Genomic DNA, 17,353 nt, shown 5'->3' with positions numbered 1-17,353 from the left:
TCGCGTGTAATCAATTTTGAATTATGCTAATATTTGGCACTGACTTGAAATGTATAATTTGGAAATCTGTTTTGGGTTTATGCGCTAATAGAAAACTAATCAATAATAAGCTAACCGAATAGAAATATCGTTTGAAATTTATTTTTGTGCTTAACAAAATGTTCCCAACATTGTTCGGAACTGATAATAAAATATACAAATTAATGTATTATATATTGACCCACTTTGTTATTTAAAAGTGAGTATTTCGCTTTTCAATTAAAGCTAAATTAGTCAGAACAATGTTCTCAACATCAGTATTTCACTGTTTAATGGTTCATGTTTAAGTTAACCTTTTCCAATCAATACCATTTTTTTTCGTATCGAGAGCTTACATATTTTTGAAATATAACTGAAACTGTGTTGTTAAGGTACTTCTTTTGAATAGTAGGGATTCTATACTAAAATACACCTAACAGCTAAGAAAGTTTTTTGCAAGTCACTTAAAATTTAGTATTTTTGTGATCACATTTTACGTTAGTAGAGTTTTTCAATGAAATTGAATCAAATTCAAGATTTTAAAAAAATGAATGTAGTTGGTTTTACACTAGACAAATATTTGTACATTTTCTAAGTACAATTAATCCTCAAAATACACTATTGAGCAAATTTGAACCTAAAATATAAGAGATTGATTGCGCTATTAAATATATCGCTTCAACATTAGATTTTTTTTTTTTTTTTTTATGTGGCCATTACAACCCTTTTATCGGGTCTCAGCCTGAAGCGCGATGTGCCTCCACGCGGTTCTGTCCTGAGCGCGCCTTCGCCAGTTGGTAACACCAAGTGTGGACAGGGTTTCCATCACCTGGTCCTGCCAACGCGTTCGGGGGTCGTCCTCTCCTTCGTGTCCCAACAATCATCGCATCAAACACCTTACGAGCCGGAGCATCTTCATCCATACGGGCAACGTGGCCCAGCCAGCGAAGTCTTTGAGATTTCACTCGACTGGCCACGTCAACATCGCCGTATAGCTCATACAGCTCGTGGTTGTATCGGATGCGATAAACATCGTCCACGCAGATTGGACCAAAGATTTTGCGAAGAATTTTTCTCTCGAACACTCCAAGAGCAGCTGCATCTGACTGCGTCACAGTCCAGCACTCCGCACCATATAAGAGTACTGGAAGAATGAGCGTCTTGTAGATTTTTGTGCGTCGAGAGAGAGCTCTACTATAAACTGCTACTGAGCCCAAAGTAACACCTGTTGGCAAGTGTTATTCTCCGCTTAATCTCCAGACTGACATCATTTGTGCTTGTTATAGCAGTGCCTAGGTAAATAAACTCCTTGACGGACCCAAAGCTATAGTTTTCTGCAGTCAGTTGAGAATAAGTTAAAACAGTTAATATAAAATCAACTGTTTAAAGGTCGGCTTGGAACAATTGGAAGTTGTTGTAAAAAAGACCAGAAATTGCTGCGATTGGGAATTATTTTTTCTAGTTTCAGATAATTGCAAAAATTAATTTATTTGTAGAATTTATCGTAAAACAGAAAAAGTTTCTAAAATCAATCTTAGCTTTAAACATGCAAATCCAAAGCTATAGTATAAGAATAACCTTTACTTATTTCTGAAATGGTTTAAGTTAATGCATTTTCACTGTCATTTTTCGCCGGAGAATTATCCATATAGTAGAAACCTTTTTAAGGAGCTGCATAAAACAATTTAAACTGACATTAAACTACTCTATTATAGTATCTTAAATATTCTGAAGAAGTATCCACATATATTCCCTCTACAATTAAAGCTATTCAGTTCCTCAATCTCTATTGGCGATTCACAGTTTTCAAACTTGCTTGCAATTCTCTTCGAAATGAGTTTAGCAAACGCTCTACACCACATCCTAATTACTCGTAGTTGCTATTAATTGGCAACTGTTGCACAGCTCGAAAGCAGTTCGTAACCGAAGCCAAACTGACAACTGAGCTGACTTTAATGCAGCTACTCATACAATGACATCCGGTGAAATGGCGAGTATCTCATAGTGGCTGCAATTCTCTGCCTCTTCCTCTCCCTCTCCTTCTCCATCGACCAATTGCAACGCCTTGATGCGCAGTCGATAGCCGAAATTCTCCTCCAATTTGTCGATGGTGTGTGGACTTGTGCTTGTCCAGGCCACCTGCTGCCAGTCGTAACGTTTGTGATACTTCTCAATGCTGTAGACACGGGCATTGTCATGTTGTGTCCAGTCGAGGCAGACGCTGTTCACCGTCGACTTTAAAACGCGCGCCTCAAAGTTGCGCCACACGGAGGATGACGACGACGATGGCAATTGGTTTGCAATTTTATTGTTATCCATGTGTTGCTCCATGTTGATTGTTGTTTATATTTTTGGGCATGTTGCTTTTGCCTCCGCTTGGTCGTATATACACATTTGGCCAATTTGCCAGCTTTATTGGTTTTGACCACATGCCTCGAACTGAGCCGGACTGAGCTTTGATTCCGATATTCTCAATCCCATTTGCCACGGCAACAACAACTTTAATATCAACATAGCCATGGCAATGGCTTTGTCGATGCCATTTCCTTTCTCCCCTCCCCTCCCCTACCATCCTCCTCTTCTTCTCTTCTTTTTTTTTGTTAAATCAATAAATTGTTGCAACATTTTGCTGGCTGTTGACTGTTGATTGCGACGTCCTGTGCCCCAACGAAACCAACTCTTTTTATAGAAGCAGCACTCGGAGATGGGGAATGAGGAGGAGGTGAGGAGGTGGCAATGACAGCGACAGCATGTAGTTTTTTGATGTACTCTCTGAACTGAAACTGAAACTTTTCCGTATATATCTCAATATACATATATATACGATTGTATGTGTATGTGTGTGTGTGTGTGTGTGTGTGGCAGCTTACTTACTTAGCGACCCTTTGACACACTCGGCACTCGCTGCTGGTTAGTGTTGAGCGAAGGCACAAGGCACAGAGAGGGAGAGAGGTGGCTGTATAGATAGAGTGAAAGACTGGGCAAATAGTGGTATGTGGGGGAGGGGGGAAAGTGGGGGATTGTGGCGTTTATCTGTTCGCGCATTGTGCCAACTCATCGACCACTACAAAATTACAGAGGGAGTGATGGGAGGAGACTGAAGAGCGGGAACGGAAACGAGATATCATACTTGTAGCTCGGATGACATGCCAAATACAAAAGCTATCTCACATTGCCTGCCTCACACACACTCACTCACACACACACATGCATGCATAAAAAAATTTATCATTTGTCAAAATCACAACATGAAACCGTTTTAAATTAAGCCACTCTCTGCTTCCTCTTCTCGCTGCTTCGCTTGTGCTTTTGCTTTTGCCAGAGTTTTCGTTCGTTTTCATTGTGTGTGTGTGGGGGGGATTCCCACAAAATGACATTGTCTGCGGGTGAAGTGAAGTTTAGTTGTCATCTTTGGCGGCGGCTGCTCTTGAATTCTCATTGATTGACGACGAAGACCGCAAGTCGAGCTGAGCATCATCCCTGGGGAGCGGGCAGTTTGTGTTCGTGCTTGTATTTGATATCCTCTAACTGCCTGTCAGTTGCTATATCATTATTATGAGCAAGTAGCGAGGGGTAAATTAACTTTATCATTCTGCGTGTCATTCTGCTTTCAGTGAAATCAATCTAGTTTACTACTTCAACTCCGTTCAAGTTAAATGCCTAATCAATGCAATTGACACTCGCTCTTAATACCAAACTAGAGTATTGGCAGTGCGGTGAGTGTTTATTAAATTGATTTTTGTATATATTGTAGTACTTATATACCTGGGGATAAACTCCTTGGTGTAATGCTGCTGCATCAGCAGCTGAGACTGTTGCCGAATTCCCAGCAGTCATTAAAGCATTCAACAAAGCTGAAAACTGCTGGCACGCGCCAAATGTGGCCAATTTGCCTTGACGGGAGGCGGGAAGGCGGACGGATGGAAGGCGTCGGCAATGCCAAAAACAATCATAACAAAACCAATAGACGCCAGCAAATGGGCCTAAGCAAATTCCTTTCTATATAGTATTATAGTACATCCTGCCAGGAATAACAACGATGGATACGATGAAACGAACGAACGAAGGATGGAACGAAGGAACGAAGGAAAGCCACAAGACAGGTGGCATAAAACGTAATGGGTTTGATTTTAATCTAAATAATGGGCTCTGCGCCGCGTGCTGACGTACATGGCTTAATTAAATAATTTATATAAATTACCTATACGCCTCTTACACGCACACACACAGGCACACACACACACATACAGAGAGCTATGTGGGCGTAAAGCGCGCGCGCGTTCTCGCCAAATTCTCCGTGAGTGAATGTGTGTGTGCGTGTGTGTGTGTGGCAGGTGAGCAAAAGTGTACCAAGATTTTTTTTTTCTTGATTTTGTTTCGCTTTTTATTTTTTTGGGTAAACAAGACACAAACGGCACGACACGGCACAGCAGCAGGCCTTAGTCTGTTTTATCAGCGCTCTGTGTACGCTCGACATCTTCCGGTTCGTGTGTAAAAATTTACAAGCGGAACAAATCTATAAAAAAAATAAGAGAAAAAACACAGAAAACACAGACAGACACACACGCATGCTGGCATAAAAATTAGCAAACGCCTGTCGCCGGTTCCTGTTTCCGAGCGGCAAAACTCATCCGTCGGATGAGCATAAAGCGATTTGTTGATCAATCAACAACAGACAACAACAACAACAATTGCATGTGTAAGAAGCAGCAGAGGCAGAAGCAGCAGCAGTTGGCAGAATTCACAACTCGCATCTCGCTGGCGTGTTAATTAGCAAAAGGACTTTCCAACACATAACATACGACATTACAATTTACTATCAATTATTATTTAATCATTTTAATCATTTCATTGCCAGCAGGCACTATCAGCTTTTAGCTAGCGATTTAGCCAAGCTTTCGTTCGCAAAGAGAGGAGAGCTTTTGCACAAATGTGTTGTGTTGTTGTTGTTGCTGTTGCTGTTACTGTTGGGGTCAACTGTCAAAACTGACGGCAAAGTAAAATTGAGCGACGACTCACACACACACACACATGCACACACTCAATGGAGCTCTCTCTCTCTCGCTCTCTCATTTATACTAGGCCGCTGTAAGCTTGCTAGCTATCCCTGTTATGCGTGCTCTCTAACTATTAGCTTGCGCTCTCCTTACATATTTCGGTGGACAGCAGCAGCAGAAGGAGAGCAGCAGTGAAATAACAGTTTTTTGGTATTTTCGTTGTATAGTTTTGCAACGAGTCGAGTGAACTTTCGTCTTGTTGTTCCTGTTGTTGTGTTGTTTTTGCTTTCGGTATGTATACAGAGTGTCGACAACGATGCCAGTGACAGTGACAGACACAGTTGTTGTTGTTGAAAGTAACACGAAAATACAAGTCGAGGAATTTTGTTGTTTGTAGTGTGTTACGGTGCCTTCAACGGTTGTAGGTAAGCGCGCTCGACAAAGAGCTCCTCCAAGCTTTGGCAGCCCCGTGGCGAGCCATCAATAATCAAGTGAAAAATTTCAACATTTGCTCGACTGCTAAAAACAATGTTACGTCTCGTCTCCCCTCCGCCTCCCTGCTCCTGCTCCTTCGTCAGCCGCCTTCGCAGTACTCAGCGGACGCAATTCACTTGTGGCCACTACGTGACATTCATCTCAAGCAGAAGTAGCGCAGGTGAAGGAGAGAGAGGGGAGAGTGGAAGAGAGAGAGCAGGGGAAAAGGGCTGTCTGCGGATGTAATAAGCAATTTGTGGCAAAAAATAAGTTGAAAGGCAGCGCAAAAGGCAGCAGGAAATATAATTGATTGGTATATAAAGCACTGCCAAAGTCTGCTTGGCCACCGCAATCGCCACCGCACACTAAGCTGCTCAAAAAAAAAGAAGGAAACGAAGAAAATGTTAAGAAACTATAATTGATGGAGTGCAAAACAATAAAGTCCCGGCATTTGTTGGATTTATATCACACTAATTAGAATTCTCGTTGCCCCGCCAACCAAGCCAGAGAGAAAGAGAGAGAGAGAGAGAGAGCTCATGAGACCCTTAAGGCAATTGATGCACTTGTCATGGGCTGACCACAGGACGAAGCTGATAAGAGGGGCTGCAGAGGAGGTGAAGGAGGAGGACAGCTGGCTGCGGACGTGGCCAAGAACTTTGCAATTTCCTTCTTTCAAGCTGTGCGTTTCCGATGCGCCACAAAACTTCAGGCTGCCGCTTTGTCTAGCAGTCTAACAGTTCCAAAAACACACACACACACTCACATGCCACACACACACACACCCTCACATACGAAAGTGAGCTAATGGCAAGTGACAGGCAAACAAAGGCCAAAGGCAACACAGCAAAGGCACAGGCAAAAGCAAAGGCTGGCCTAACATAACTCGTTAGCAGATGTGCCATATGGTTGTTTAACTTATCAGCAAGCAGGCATTTTATTTGCTGCTGCTGCGACTAAAATTACAACAACAAATCAATAACGCATAATGTACGAGTCGAGTTGTACTTACTTACTTGACTTGACTCTCATTTCGTACGCTTTTCGTTTTCTTTTTTTTTGTGGGCCTTCCGGGCGCAAGCGCCATGCGCACAAAAGTAGGCAACGCTTTTCATTTCAAAGTCAAAAAGTCAAGCCAGAGAGAGCGCGAGGCAGGCAGCAAGATAGCGAAAAAAATGGAAACACACATATTATGTAATAGAAATAGAAGTAGACGAAAAGCGACGGCAGATAAATATATTATTAGTTAAAAAGCCAAAAGCTATTATGTACACACACACTCACACAAACGTTCGTGCTATCTTCGCGTATGTATTTCAACACACACACACACACACACACATGTATATTTGTATGTGTGAGTGTTGAGAAACAACAACAACAACGCATAGGGAGCCCTACGGCTATTATCTGAGCGCCTTGAGCGCTTTACCTTTCTGCCCGAGTGTAATACATTTTCGTTCGCTCTGCTTTGTCTTCAAATGCCATGCGTCATGCGTTAGAGCAGTACAGCTAGCTTGTGAACGCACTCAAAGCGAAGCCAGCACAATAAGCGAAAGCTTTGGCAGAATTGAGTGAGTGAGCGAGCATTGTTGAGTGTTTTTCACATTCGGTTATTGTTGTAATTTAGGCGCCTTCTTTTCTGTGTGGCCGATGTCGATGTCGATGCCGATGAGACGACGACGACGCCGACGAAGCCGATGCCGACGCTAGCGCCGACGTCGCAGCAGCCTACAGCTGTGACTATGGCAACGACTGGTGGCGGCGGCGACGGCGCCGCAAAGGCCCGAGTTTTCCATGTAGGGAACTCGGCAGTGCGACACAGAAGAGTGCGAACATAGCATGAAGTAAGAAGCGCCGAATAAAATATAGCAAAAGTAAAGTGCCAAAGCAAAAGTATTAAATAAAAGAACTACCAACATACGCACCTAACATACATATGTATTTATCATACATAGTGTGTGTACGTGTGTGTGTGCGTGTGTATATTATGTACTTGAACGCGTGAATCCATGTATAATAAAACAAAGCCTCACACACATTCAATTGCACACACACACACACATACACACATATGAGGCAGCAAATCCGTTGGCTTTGGTCACAGCAAACGCACTACAACAAAAAAATTAAAGGCGAAACAAAAACAAAACTAATTCAATTATAAACAATTAAATTGTTTACGAGTTAAATGCACTGCGAAAAACGCAAAGAGTTGAATTGCGTCGACAGCGAAGGCGGCTTTATGTAATCCAAAATGCCAAATTGGGGAAACACACAAAAAAAGTGTCAAAGTTCTTAAAAAAAATTTGATTAAATCAGTTAGCAGCGTGTGTTACGTAAAAATGTTTTAAGCAGCGTCGTGTGTGCTGTGTGTTGATGTGTTGGTGTGTGTGTGTGTGTGTGTGTGTGTGAGCTACCCTGCTCCTACTCTTCCTCCTCCTGCTGCGCCTCCTCTTGCTTCACCACCCAGATTCGTAATGGGCACTTACGTGCACGCTCGCATAAAAGAAACCCTAATAAAGAAATATCGATAAAAACAACAAAACACAACAACAACATCAGTAGCAAAAGAACGAACGAAACGACAACAAAAAAGAAACAAACACACACACGCTGAAAACAGTAAAGAAAACAGCACAACACATTCGCATACACACGGCAGACACAATGTGTGTGTGTGTGTTTGCTCGCGTGCTTGTCTGTGTATGTGTGTGTGTGTGTTTGCGTCTGTTTAAATTAGGTGCAATGTCAATAGGTTGTTATGTTATGGAGGGTCAATGGTTATTGTACTACTAACCAAACTATGCAAACTCATCAGTATCAACTTTAACCCCTTCTCTTTACATTTTTTTTTGTATTCTACTGTCTGTCTCTTTCGCACTCGATATTGCTTGCCTCTAACTTATATAAGTTTCTGTTTTCTTTTTTCTTCTCTCTTATCTATATTTACATTGCAGAAAAAACTCTATCTGTCTGATGCTCGCTCTTCTTAGTGGATTTCTTTAAAACAAAAAAAAAAACAACAAGCCACACACAAACAACAAATTTTCCAACTTTTGCCTCTTCTACAACAACAACAACAACAAGAATACAAGGAACAACAGCTGATAACAACAACAACAAACACAACACACGCATCACATAAAAGAATTTCCCAGCGGCAAATCTCAACGGAATATTTACTGAGTGCCAGGTAAGCTTTGGCCCAGCTGTCCAAACTAGCAGACAACCCGCTCCCACTTCTTTCCCCCCTTTCCTTACCTGTGTGCACCCATCTAAAGCTGTCCAAAGTATTTGAAAGTATCTTAAAGTATTCCCCAAGCGTCTAAAGTATGCGACAAGTATGCTCCAAACTCGAAAACTCTAAACTCAGCAATTCACGTCAAATGTTTGCATAAACTTTTGCGCATTTTCACGCGTGAAGTACCAGTATTCCACCTCCCCCCACTTCATCCCCTCTCTAATACTTTACTGCAGTTTTAAACAAAGAATGAAAGGCTTTCCATTTTGATTTGCATTGATTTGCAAAAGAGAAAAAAATGAAATGAAAAGGTTCACTTCATTGTAATGCTGTTGACTTTCGAAAGGCTTACGTTGCGTATACTTGATATTTGTGCGCTGACCCCCATTTGATAGGTTGGTTATAAAGGTGCCCATAGACGCAGCACAGCAAACTCAACTTGGCTTATTTGCGTGTTTATTGGCTTTAGCTTTACGTTCTTTATTTTTATTTTTCTGCTCATATCAGGTAGAAAGCAAAGAAAACAGCAAAAGAACTTCAAACGTAATTGGATAGCCGCCGTCGCCTGGCCACAGAGAAATGCGAATTCGTTTTTTATTTCTCTGTTCCCTTTTTTTCAGTTCTACGTTGTGTTGTACTGTGTGTTGTGGCACACCTTGAGAACAAGAAGTAGGAGCAGCTGGCACATCAAATTCTAAACACGAAACCCATAAATTTGTGCTTTTATTTACATATATTAGGGCCGCAGCTAGGTTGGTTCCGTCCGTCTGCCCGTCCGTCCGTCTGTCCGTCCGTCCGTCAAAGCCGTTGGCTTTAGCTGTGGATGTGAAAACCCTTCTGTTTCGACAATGTTGCTATCCTCTTGCCAAGTTGCAAATTAAAGAGAATTTTCGTGAATTTCGTTAACGGCCAAATGTGTTTTGCTTTTGCTTTGAGGAGGAGGCGGAGAACGCCGCAGAGGAGTTCTACGTCGTCCAATAAACAATTCTGCTGACGCGTGGCCGCAGGGCACATGAAAAGCTGAAAATTTTTTTCAGCGCCAGCTTAATTCATTAGCTTGGCACAGACAGGAAGCAAGAGAGAGAGAGAGAGAGGGAAAACACACAGAGAGAGTGGAGCTGAGTCCTGCTACATCCTGCCGATCTGTCAGTCTGTCATTTCGAGCGTCCGTCCGTCCGTCTGTCCGTCCGTCTATCTGTCTGTCTGTTTGCCTGGCAGGCGTATGCTTTTTATGTCAAACTAATTTCGTTGCTCGTTTAGCTGGTGTTGTTTTAATTTGTTGCAACTTTTTCCCTGCCGAAAAACTCTCGTCTCTCCATCTCCATCTCCGCCTCCGTCGCTGTCTCTGGTTTGCCGTCGGCTTAAGTTCGTTAGCCCAATTTGAGCAAATATTAATATATGGTTATAAAGCCTCTGCAGCTAGTAGATGGGAAATGGAAATGGAAATGTAAGCTAAAGTTAAGGGCCGCCTCCTGCTGTGCCAAGCTCTGCTATCCTCTGCTCTGCTGTGGCTGGCGGCCTTAACAAAATTGAAAATTTTCTTCTTTCTTCATTAAGTATTATTGTGCCGGGCCTCAGATAATATTAGATTATGTAGTACAGCAGCAGGCAGCCGGCAGCAGGCAGCAGGCTGGAGCAGCTGCGTGGTAATGTCAGCAATGTGTTCCCCATACCACAGGGAGAACAACAACGCAGAGTAGAGAATCAGCGAATATGTCAGCGACAGAGAAATGTAAACTGCGCGATGGAGATGAAGATGGAGACGAAGAAGAAGGCGAACTTCGCTGCTAGACAGAGGCAACGAAGCGGGCGGCATTTAAGCTAATCGGCTTAAAGTATCAGCGCTTGAAACAGGTGACAGGGCCAACTTGGCGGCGAGTCCAGCGAGAGATGCCTGTACTCGAGTTGCTTGGTCACTCTCTTGATGAGGGGGAGACGCAGACGCATTGTCCTCTTGGGCATTGTCCTTTCATTATTCTCATTTTTTGTATGTGTCTTGTTATGAGCATCATTTAATTTGCTGCCTTTTTCTGCACATTTCTTTTCCAGTTTTTGGTCTCAAAGTCAACCGAAAGTGCATTCTATATATATACATACGCCAGAGTCACGCCCACACACGCCCATAGAGAGGAGTCGCAGAGCGTAAAGAAAAATGGCGGCGTTCATAGCGAAACAGATGGTGGGAAACCAATTAAGTGCCGTTAAAGGTAAGTCAAAGTCGAAAGCCACTCGCACAGATATATCTTTGTATCTCTCTCTCTCCCCCCACTCTCTCTATAATCGCATCTTATTAAGCTCATATACATAATACACACACGCACACAAAGATACATACATATATGTATTTTTGGCATGCGATCGATACACATACATAATTCATTTTCAAGCTGCTGCACACAGCGCGCCAAGAAAATTGCCGCACATGAAAGTGGCCAACGCTCAGCGTTTTCTACTTTTCCCCCCCCCCCTCTTAATGCTCGACTAGTAGTTGCTGCTATTGTTGTTGTTGTTGTTATTGTTTAATCATTGGCTGTGCAATCGCTTGGAAAATCATTGAATGCTTTCAAAAACGGTGGCGCGAGTTAGGATATTTTATTTAAAATGCTTATCAACTGGCAGCATGCGACATGCCACATGCCACATGCTACATGCTACTTGCTACATGCTACATCCGACTACATGCCACATGCCACATGCCACTTGCCATTATGCCACTTTGCCAGTTGCGAAATGTGAAGCTGCGACATGCGAGCAAAAGGCCGAGCCACCATTTACATAATGTATCTCACAGACTATGTGTGTGCGTGTGTGTGTGTGTGTGTATCTAGGAGAGAAGAAGAAGGTGGCAGGCAGGCAGTCAGTCAGTCAGTCAGGCAGTCTTGCTCAATTTGCAAGCGCCATTTGCTGCCCCAAGGCATCGTAAACAGCTCTCGGCCAGCTAGCGGGGGTCACCTCTACTCCCCCTCCCCTCCTCTCTCTCTCTCTGCTTGCCTTTTCATGTTGCCTGAAACTGAAACTGAAGCTGACGTTGGCCGTGTCGCTGCTGTCTTTTAAGACCTGCGAGAGAGAGACTCGGAGAGTCGGAGAGTCGCTTATCAAGCGCAGAAATTCTGCACGAATGCGTCGGGAAGTGGTTCCAACAAATTGATACACTTAATTGCGTAGATTGATGCTAAATTCACAGCACTTTCATAGTCGAGTCGAGTCCTTGGTCGACTTATAACAGGCATAATACCACTTACACATTTTACCAAGCAGTGACAACCAGGCAGCTCAATCATTGCTCTCCCCCTCCTCCCCTTCCCTCATGCTAGCTGCCACTTACCATCCATACCACTTGCTGCCACGAGCAATGTCAAGCTGTCGTCGGTGAAAAGAGTGCGGTTAGGAGGAAGAAGAGGAGGAGGAAGAGCAGGAGGCGAAGCTCTGCGCGCTGAGGTTCGTGTGATTGCGATTGGCAATTGAGCATTAGGCCGTCAAAGTCTGGCAGTGATAGACTAGCTAAACATGAAAATGCCATTAGCATGGTCATAAAAATCGAGAAATCAAATCGAAATACTATACTATATATAATACAGTTGCTGCTGCACAGTCCTCGTAGTCGTCGTCGTATACGTAATGTATATATAATGCACACATAAAACACGAAAAACGTGTGTGTAACACACGTATGTCAATTACCCAAATACAAAACTGCAGATGCTCTCAGCAAGCACTCAAAAATCGACATAAAAATGCGACAAATATGAGAAAATAAAAATAAAAATAAAGAGCACAAATCGTAAAACATTCGAACTACTTTTTAACTCAACTGCAACCGAAGAACATTGTTTAGGAATTGTACTTTTTAAAGTTGCCACATGTGTAGGGGAACAAAACAGTTGTAAGAAGCAAATCAAGGAAATCCCTTGACTTGGGGTTGGGGTTGGGATTGGAGGGTGGGAGGGTGGAGGGTGGCAGCTAATGCGTTTCTATTGTCACCGAGTATCAGAGAGATTTATTTGAGCTGAGCTTTTCACATCGTGTTAGCCTTTATTGCCATTGTAGGGATGGATAACTTATATGTGTGGATTTGCCAGTAATAAATGTTGCAAACGTGCAGTCCGAGCAATGCAATAAAATATCATTTTCGTTTCGTTTCACAATTATCATTCAACATGACATTTATTGCCATTCGTATGTGAATTTATTGTCGCATTCCCAACTATCCCTAATTGCTTTAGTAAAACCCATTTCCATTTCATTTCTCTTTCTCTTCTTTTCTTTTCAGGTAAGCGTTTATTGTTCAGCAAAATTGCGAAGAATTTTTCATTGATTGCGTAAGTTTTTGGCACCATCATTAGAAGTGGTCATTGAGCTAATCGAAATAAGTTTCATAACTATATAATATTTTGATGATATCGTATATACAACTACTATATTATTATATCTGGCACAATTCCGTTTAGTTATAATTTTAGCGCTTGTGTTTCAGTTTTGAATGAAGATCGAGACTTTTGTTGATTGGCGAAAAACTAAAATAACAAAAAACAAAAAAACATAGCATGAAATATGATGAAAGAAATTTTAACTAGAAATTTAGACTCGTTCAAAATTGAAATTGATTTTCAAGTTACAACAGCATAAGAAAGTATTTAAAAAGTACTTTGTATTATTTAAGATCTAGCGTTGCACATAAAAAATACACACGCAAAAGTGCAGTATATTTAAATACTAAAACTATACACTACACTACAAAACACACACACTACACACAAAAGATCGCTGATCCATAAGAATCACTCTCAATCTCTCACTTTCTCCCTTTTCGTCTAGTTTCCACTCCCATCCCAAAAAATAATAAATAAAACTACGTATTCTTATAATGTAATCGTAATTGTATTCTCTACTTAAGCTTAAGTGCACCACACACAGAAATCATATAATGCTCCTTTTGATAAAAATACAGCAAATACCCAGAAATGAACAAAAAAATAAATAATGTGTGTACATATTTGTACGCTCCTCCTCTTCAAAAAAAATAAAAAGAGAAAAACCTTCACAGCCGAACTTTACCTCATTGTAAAACACACACACAACACCAAACACCAACACTTACACACACACACATACACAAGAGCTTGACACACACAACACAACACAGCATAACACGGCAAACAAAACACGGCAGCAAAACTCAGCAAACACCTAAAACGATACCCAAGTGCACAGCACAGCACAGCAATCCTTAGAATCTTCATGCACTTCACTGACACAAAACATATACAACAACAACAACAACAACAGAAACAAACACACGCCTACTTTCACGCCCACGCATACTGCCACGCCCATAACAGAAGCAGCAGCAGCAGCCGCTGTGGCAACAATGAGCTCAGCTGCCATCGGCTTTATAAAAAAAAGAAAAAAAATGAAAACACACAATTCAATTTCTTCTATTACAATTTCCTTCTGCCTACCCTCCACTTCTCTCTCTCTCACACTCTCTTTCTCGATAAGGAGGTTATTTGATTCTTTTCATTTTTTTCCACTTGTTATTTTTTTTTTTTTGATATGCTTCTTTTATTTTGTACTTGTACTCACTAACATTAACATGAATGCCACGTCAAGTCACGCCACGACCACGTCCAAGATTCCGTCCACGATTCACTTCCACGTCCACGACCACGTCCACGATTCACGTCCGTGTTCAGGACACACGCCGCCCACATTGTACTCGTAATACTTCTGGAATACAACGGAAATTTGAGCTTGGTGGATGGCAAAAGGCGGCAGCTGTGCCGCTTATATCAAGTATACGCCAAAGTGTACGCTTTAAAGATTGCGCCCAAAGGCTCGAGTTTCTCCTGTTTTTCAATCAAAATCAAAAACACACAAAACACACACACAACAGCAACAGCAACTACACCTTACACACTTTACTACAATCTTTTCAACTTATTCCAATTTCTCTTGCTGATATGTATTTTACTAAAGCTATCAAATTCATTTTTCAACATGAAGTTTTACCGAAAACTTTACTACTCAAAATACTATAATATATTAATGGTAACTTTAACCTTTACTTTCCCCGACAAAACACACGCTAAACAGATGCTGCAGGCGGTAATATTCAAATCAAAATAAAATACCTTTTATATAATCGTTTCTTTGCATTCAACTCGTACTCGTACTCCTTTTTGTAATAATAATAAATAATATGATATTAACCACAACACCAGCAAAAATCATCTTTTGATTCGAATCTATATGATTGTATTGTATGATATATTGCATATATGCTATGAAAAGCAACAAATTCCAAATTAGCGACACCTTCCCACATATTATGATCAGCATCCGTGTTCGAAATATATAATATATAATGATACTATATGCCATGCCACATCGTATATGATATGCTAACCCCCCAAAAGCATTTTTGGGCTTGATTGCCTTTTAGTTTTTACTACAAACTCAAATTTATTCCATCAACTTACATATGTACTCGCATTTTACTTGCTGCACACCCCTCAACCCCTCAACTGCCCCTCAACAACAAAGCCAAAAAGCGTCTGCCATAGTTGCACCCAACAAAAAGTATATATAAAATGAGCTTTCACTAACGTTAATTATGCATTCCCCGAAACTTTTGTCAACAAAACTTTTTGCTGCTGCCATCGAATTCAATTTGAATCTGCTTAAAACGAAACTATAGCAAAGAAAAATCAAATCAAATAAAAAACATTACCGTAGAGCAACAACAATGATAATGTGCGCGAACGAAACTATTTTAATTAACATTTATTATTTAAATTCTTTGCAACAAAATTCAATTTGCATTTTTGAGTTCAAAAACATCATTTAGAGCCACATTTTGTATAGAGAATTTGAGACCCAACCAACCATTTGTACTATATACTATCGCTCAACTATAACTTTTTGAACTATTTGAGAACACCACATACCTTAGCATTGTGATGAGTTTTCTGTTTCTGATTTCTGATTTCGTTAACCAAACTAACAAAAAACAAAAAGCCAAAACTATAAACTAAACTAAACAAACCAAATACCAAATATATACTTACTATATACGATTCCAATTTAATTTTGCATTCAACAAATTACAATTTCTATTGAACGTTAACTACTACTACTACTATTTCCTATCTCTTGCTTTCCACTACTATAAACCTTAAAAAAAAACAATAAATATATTCTCTTTTTGGTTCTAAATGCTTTTTCAACTATTTATATTTCAACTTCTACTTCTTCAACTACTAACTTCTACTACTACTATCGTACTACTATCGTACAACTATCGTACTACTATCGTACTACTACAACAACTACTACTATAACAAAATATGGAACCATACTAACTACAAAACAACTTACATCTTCTACTACCTATTCTACTATAACTACTCTTAACTACAACTACAACTACTACAACTACAACTCTACAACTAAATATACAACGTATTTACAATGAGGTAAAGTATAAGTAAATATTATTGCTATGTACATATACTTAACTATACATATATATATATACAACACTATCTCTATCTCTCGTATGTATAATACTATTACAATCTATTCTATTTTAAATCCCTAAACAAAACAACAACAAAAAAAAGAGAACCCTTTTTACCCTCCCCCTAAAATACACTTAAGTTAGCTAAGCCTGTCAATACAACACACAAATGCTGAGTCCTCAATAAAAAACCAAACAACAACAAAACAAATATATGTGTAGTACATAGTACACACTCTTTACTCTATTCTTTACTCTCTCCCCACTATTCTCTCTCTCTCTCTCTCTCTACTATTCTCAGTGCCCATTTTGATGAGCAAACATTTTGACACATGCGACACATGCCACTGGCATGCAAGACACGGGCACCTACATGACAGATACAGATACAGATACATTCACAGATACAGATAGATACAGCTACAGCTGCAGAGATAAACATATATACTAGATATGGAAAGCAGCTACAGCTGTCCACAACATGTGCAATTGATGTATATGTAGTTTTTATCCCCCCTACTCTCCCCCTTCGTCCACCTTCTCCTTCGAGCACCGTTTATACTCGTATTTGCAAATTTTCAATTGCTCGACACATCTGTGTCCATCATGTGGAAAACCAAATGGAAAATTAGACACGACCTGCTTGCTTCCCAGGATTGTGGGTGTCTCTCTCTCTCTTTCTCTCTATGTGTGTGTCTGTGTGTGGTTAATGCTTAAATTCAATTATATAATCTAACCTTGATTATGGTTGTGTCACCATGCGTTCTTGTTGTTCTAATTGCTCACAACGATTTCATTAGTTCAATAATTTAACATGAATGCAGCAGATACTCTTCGTCTAATGTTCTTGTTGTGTTTCGCTTGGCATTCTTATGCCAATTTTTGTGGTCAACACTTAATTGTGAAATTCAATGAGTGCCAAACAAATGGAAATGCTTTTCGGATTGATTTATTGATTGCTTATGTGATAGCTGAGAGATATTCTTATTGCGATTAACAGCTTTAAGAAGTTAAATGTTTGCTAACAGCTCAACTAAAAGTTGTACAAAAAACATATATATATTTTATAGACTATAACTTTATTGATGGTGATTAAATTCTGTT

At 40.5% G+C, this 17,353-nt stretch overlaps 2 protein-coding genes across 10 annotated transcripts in view; one reads left to right on the top strand and one right to left on the bottom strand.

The window, feature by feature from the left end:
- Positions 1–17,353, bottom strand: part of LOC117576438 (ankyrin repeat and SOCS box protein 13) — a 30,157-nt gene that overhangs the window by 1,572 nt on the left and 11,232 nt on the right. Inside the window, exon 1 of one of the 3 annotated variants that reach the window (XM_052007995.1) lies at positions 14,314–14,391. The exons of 1 other annotated variant lie outside the window; for it this stretch is intronic. In XM_052007995.1, the coding sequence (XP_051863955.1) occupies positions 14,314–14,325 (12 nt within the window). In that variant the 5' untranslated portion in view covers positions 14,326–14,391. Of the gene's footprint in view, positions 1–1,989; positions 2,365–14,313; positions 14,392–17,353 lie in introns of those variants that run through there. One more of the 3 variants, XM_052007994.1, reaches the window with a different exon arrangement.
- Positions 5,350–17,353, top strand: part of LOC117576436 (complexin) — a 30,664-nt gene continuing 18,660 nt past the window's right edge. For 2 of the 7 annotated variants that reach the window (XM_034261192.2, XM_034261191.2), the window contains exons 1-3: positions 7,242–7,333; positions 8,447–8,682; positions 10,780–10,937. In XM_034261192.2, the coding sequence (XP_034117083.1) occupies positions 10,883–10,937 (55 nt within the window). In that variant the 5' untranslated portion in view covers positions 7,242–7,333; positions 8,447–8,682; positions 10,780–10,882. The other 5 variants (XM_034261189.2, XM_052007997.1, XM_034261187.2 and 2 more) reach the window with 5 other exon arrangements.

The sequence above is a fragment of the Drosophila albomicans genome, chromosome 2R, assembly GCF_009650485.2.
Source record: "Drosophila albomicans strain 15112-1751.03 chromosome 2R, ASM965048v2, whole genome shotgun sequence".
NCBI classification, from domain to species: domain Eukaryota; kingdom Metazoa; phylum Arthropoda; class Insecta; order Diptera; family Drosophilidae; genus Drosophila; species Drosophila albomicans.
The sequence above is the reverse complement of the archived record's forward strand: the minus strand, read 5'-3'. Positions and strand labels throughout refer to the sequence as shown.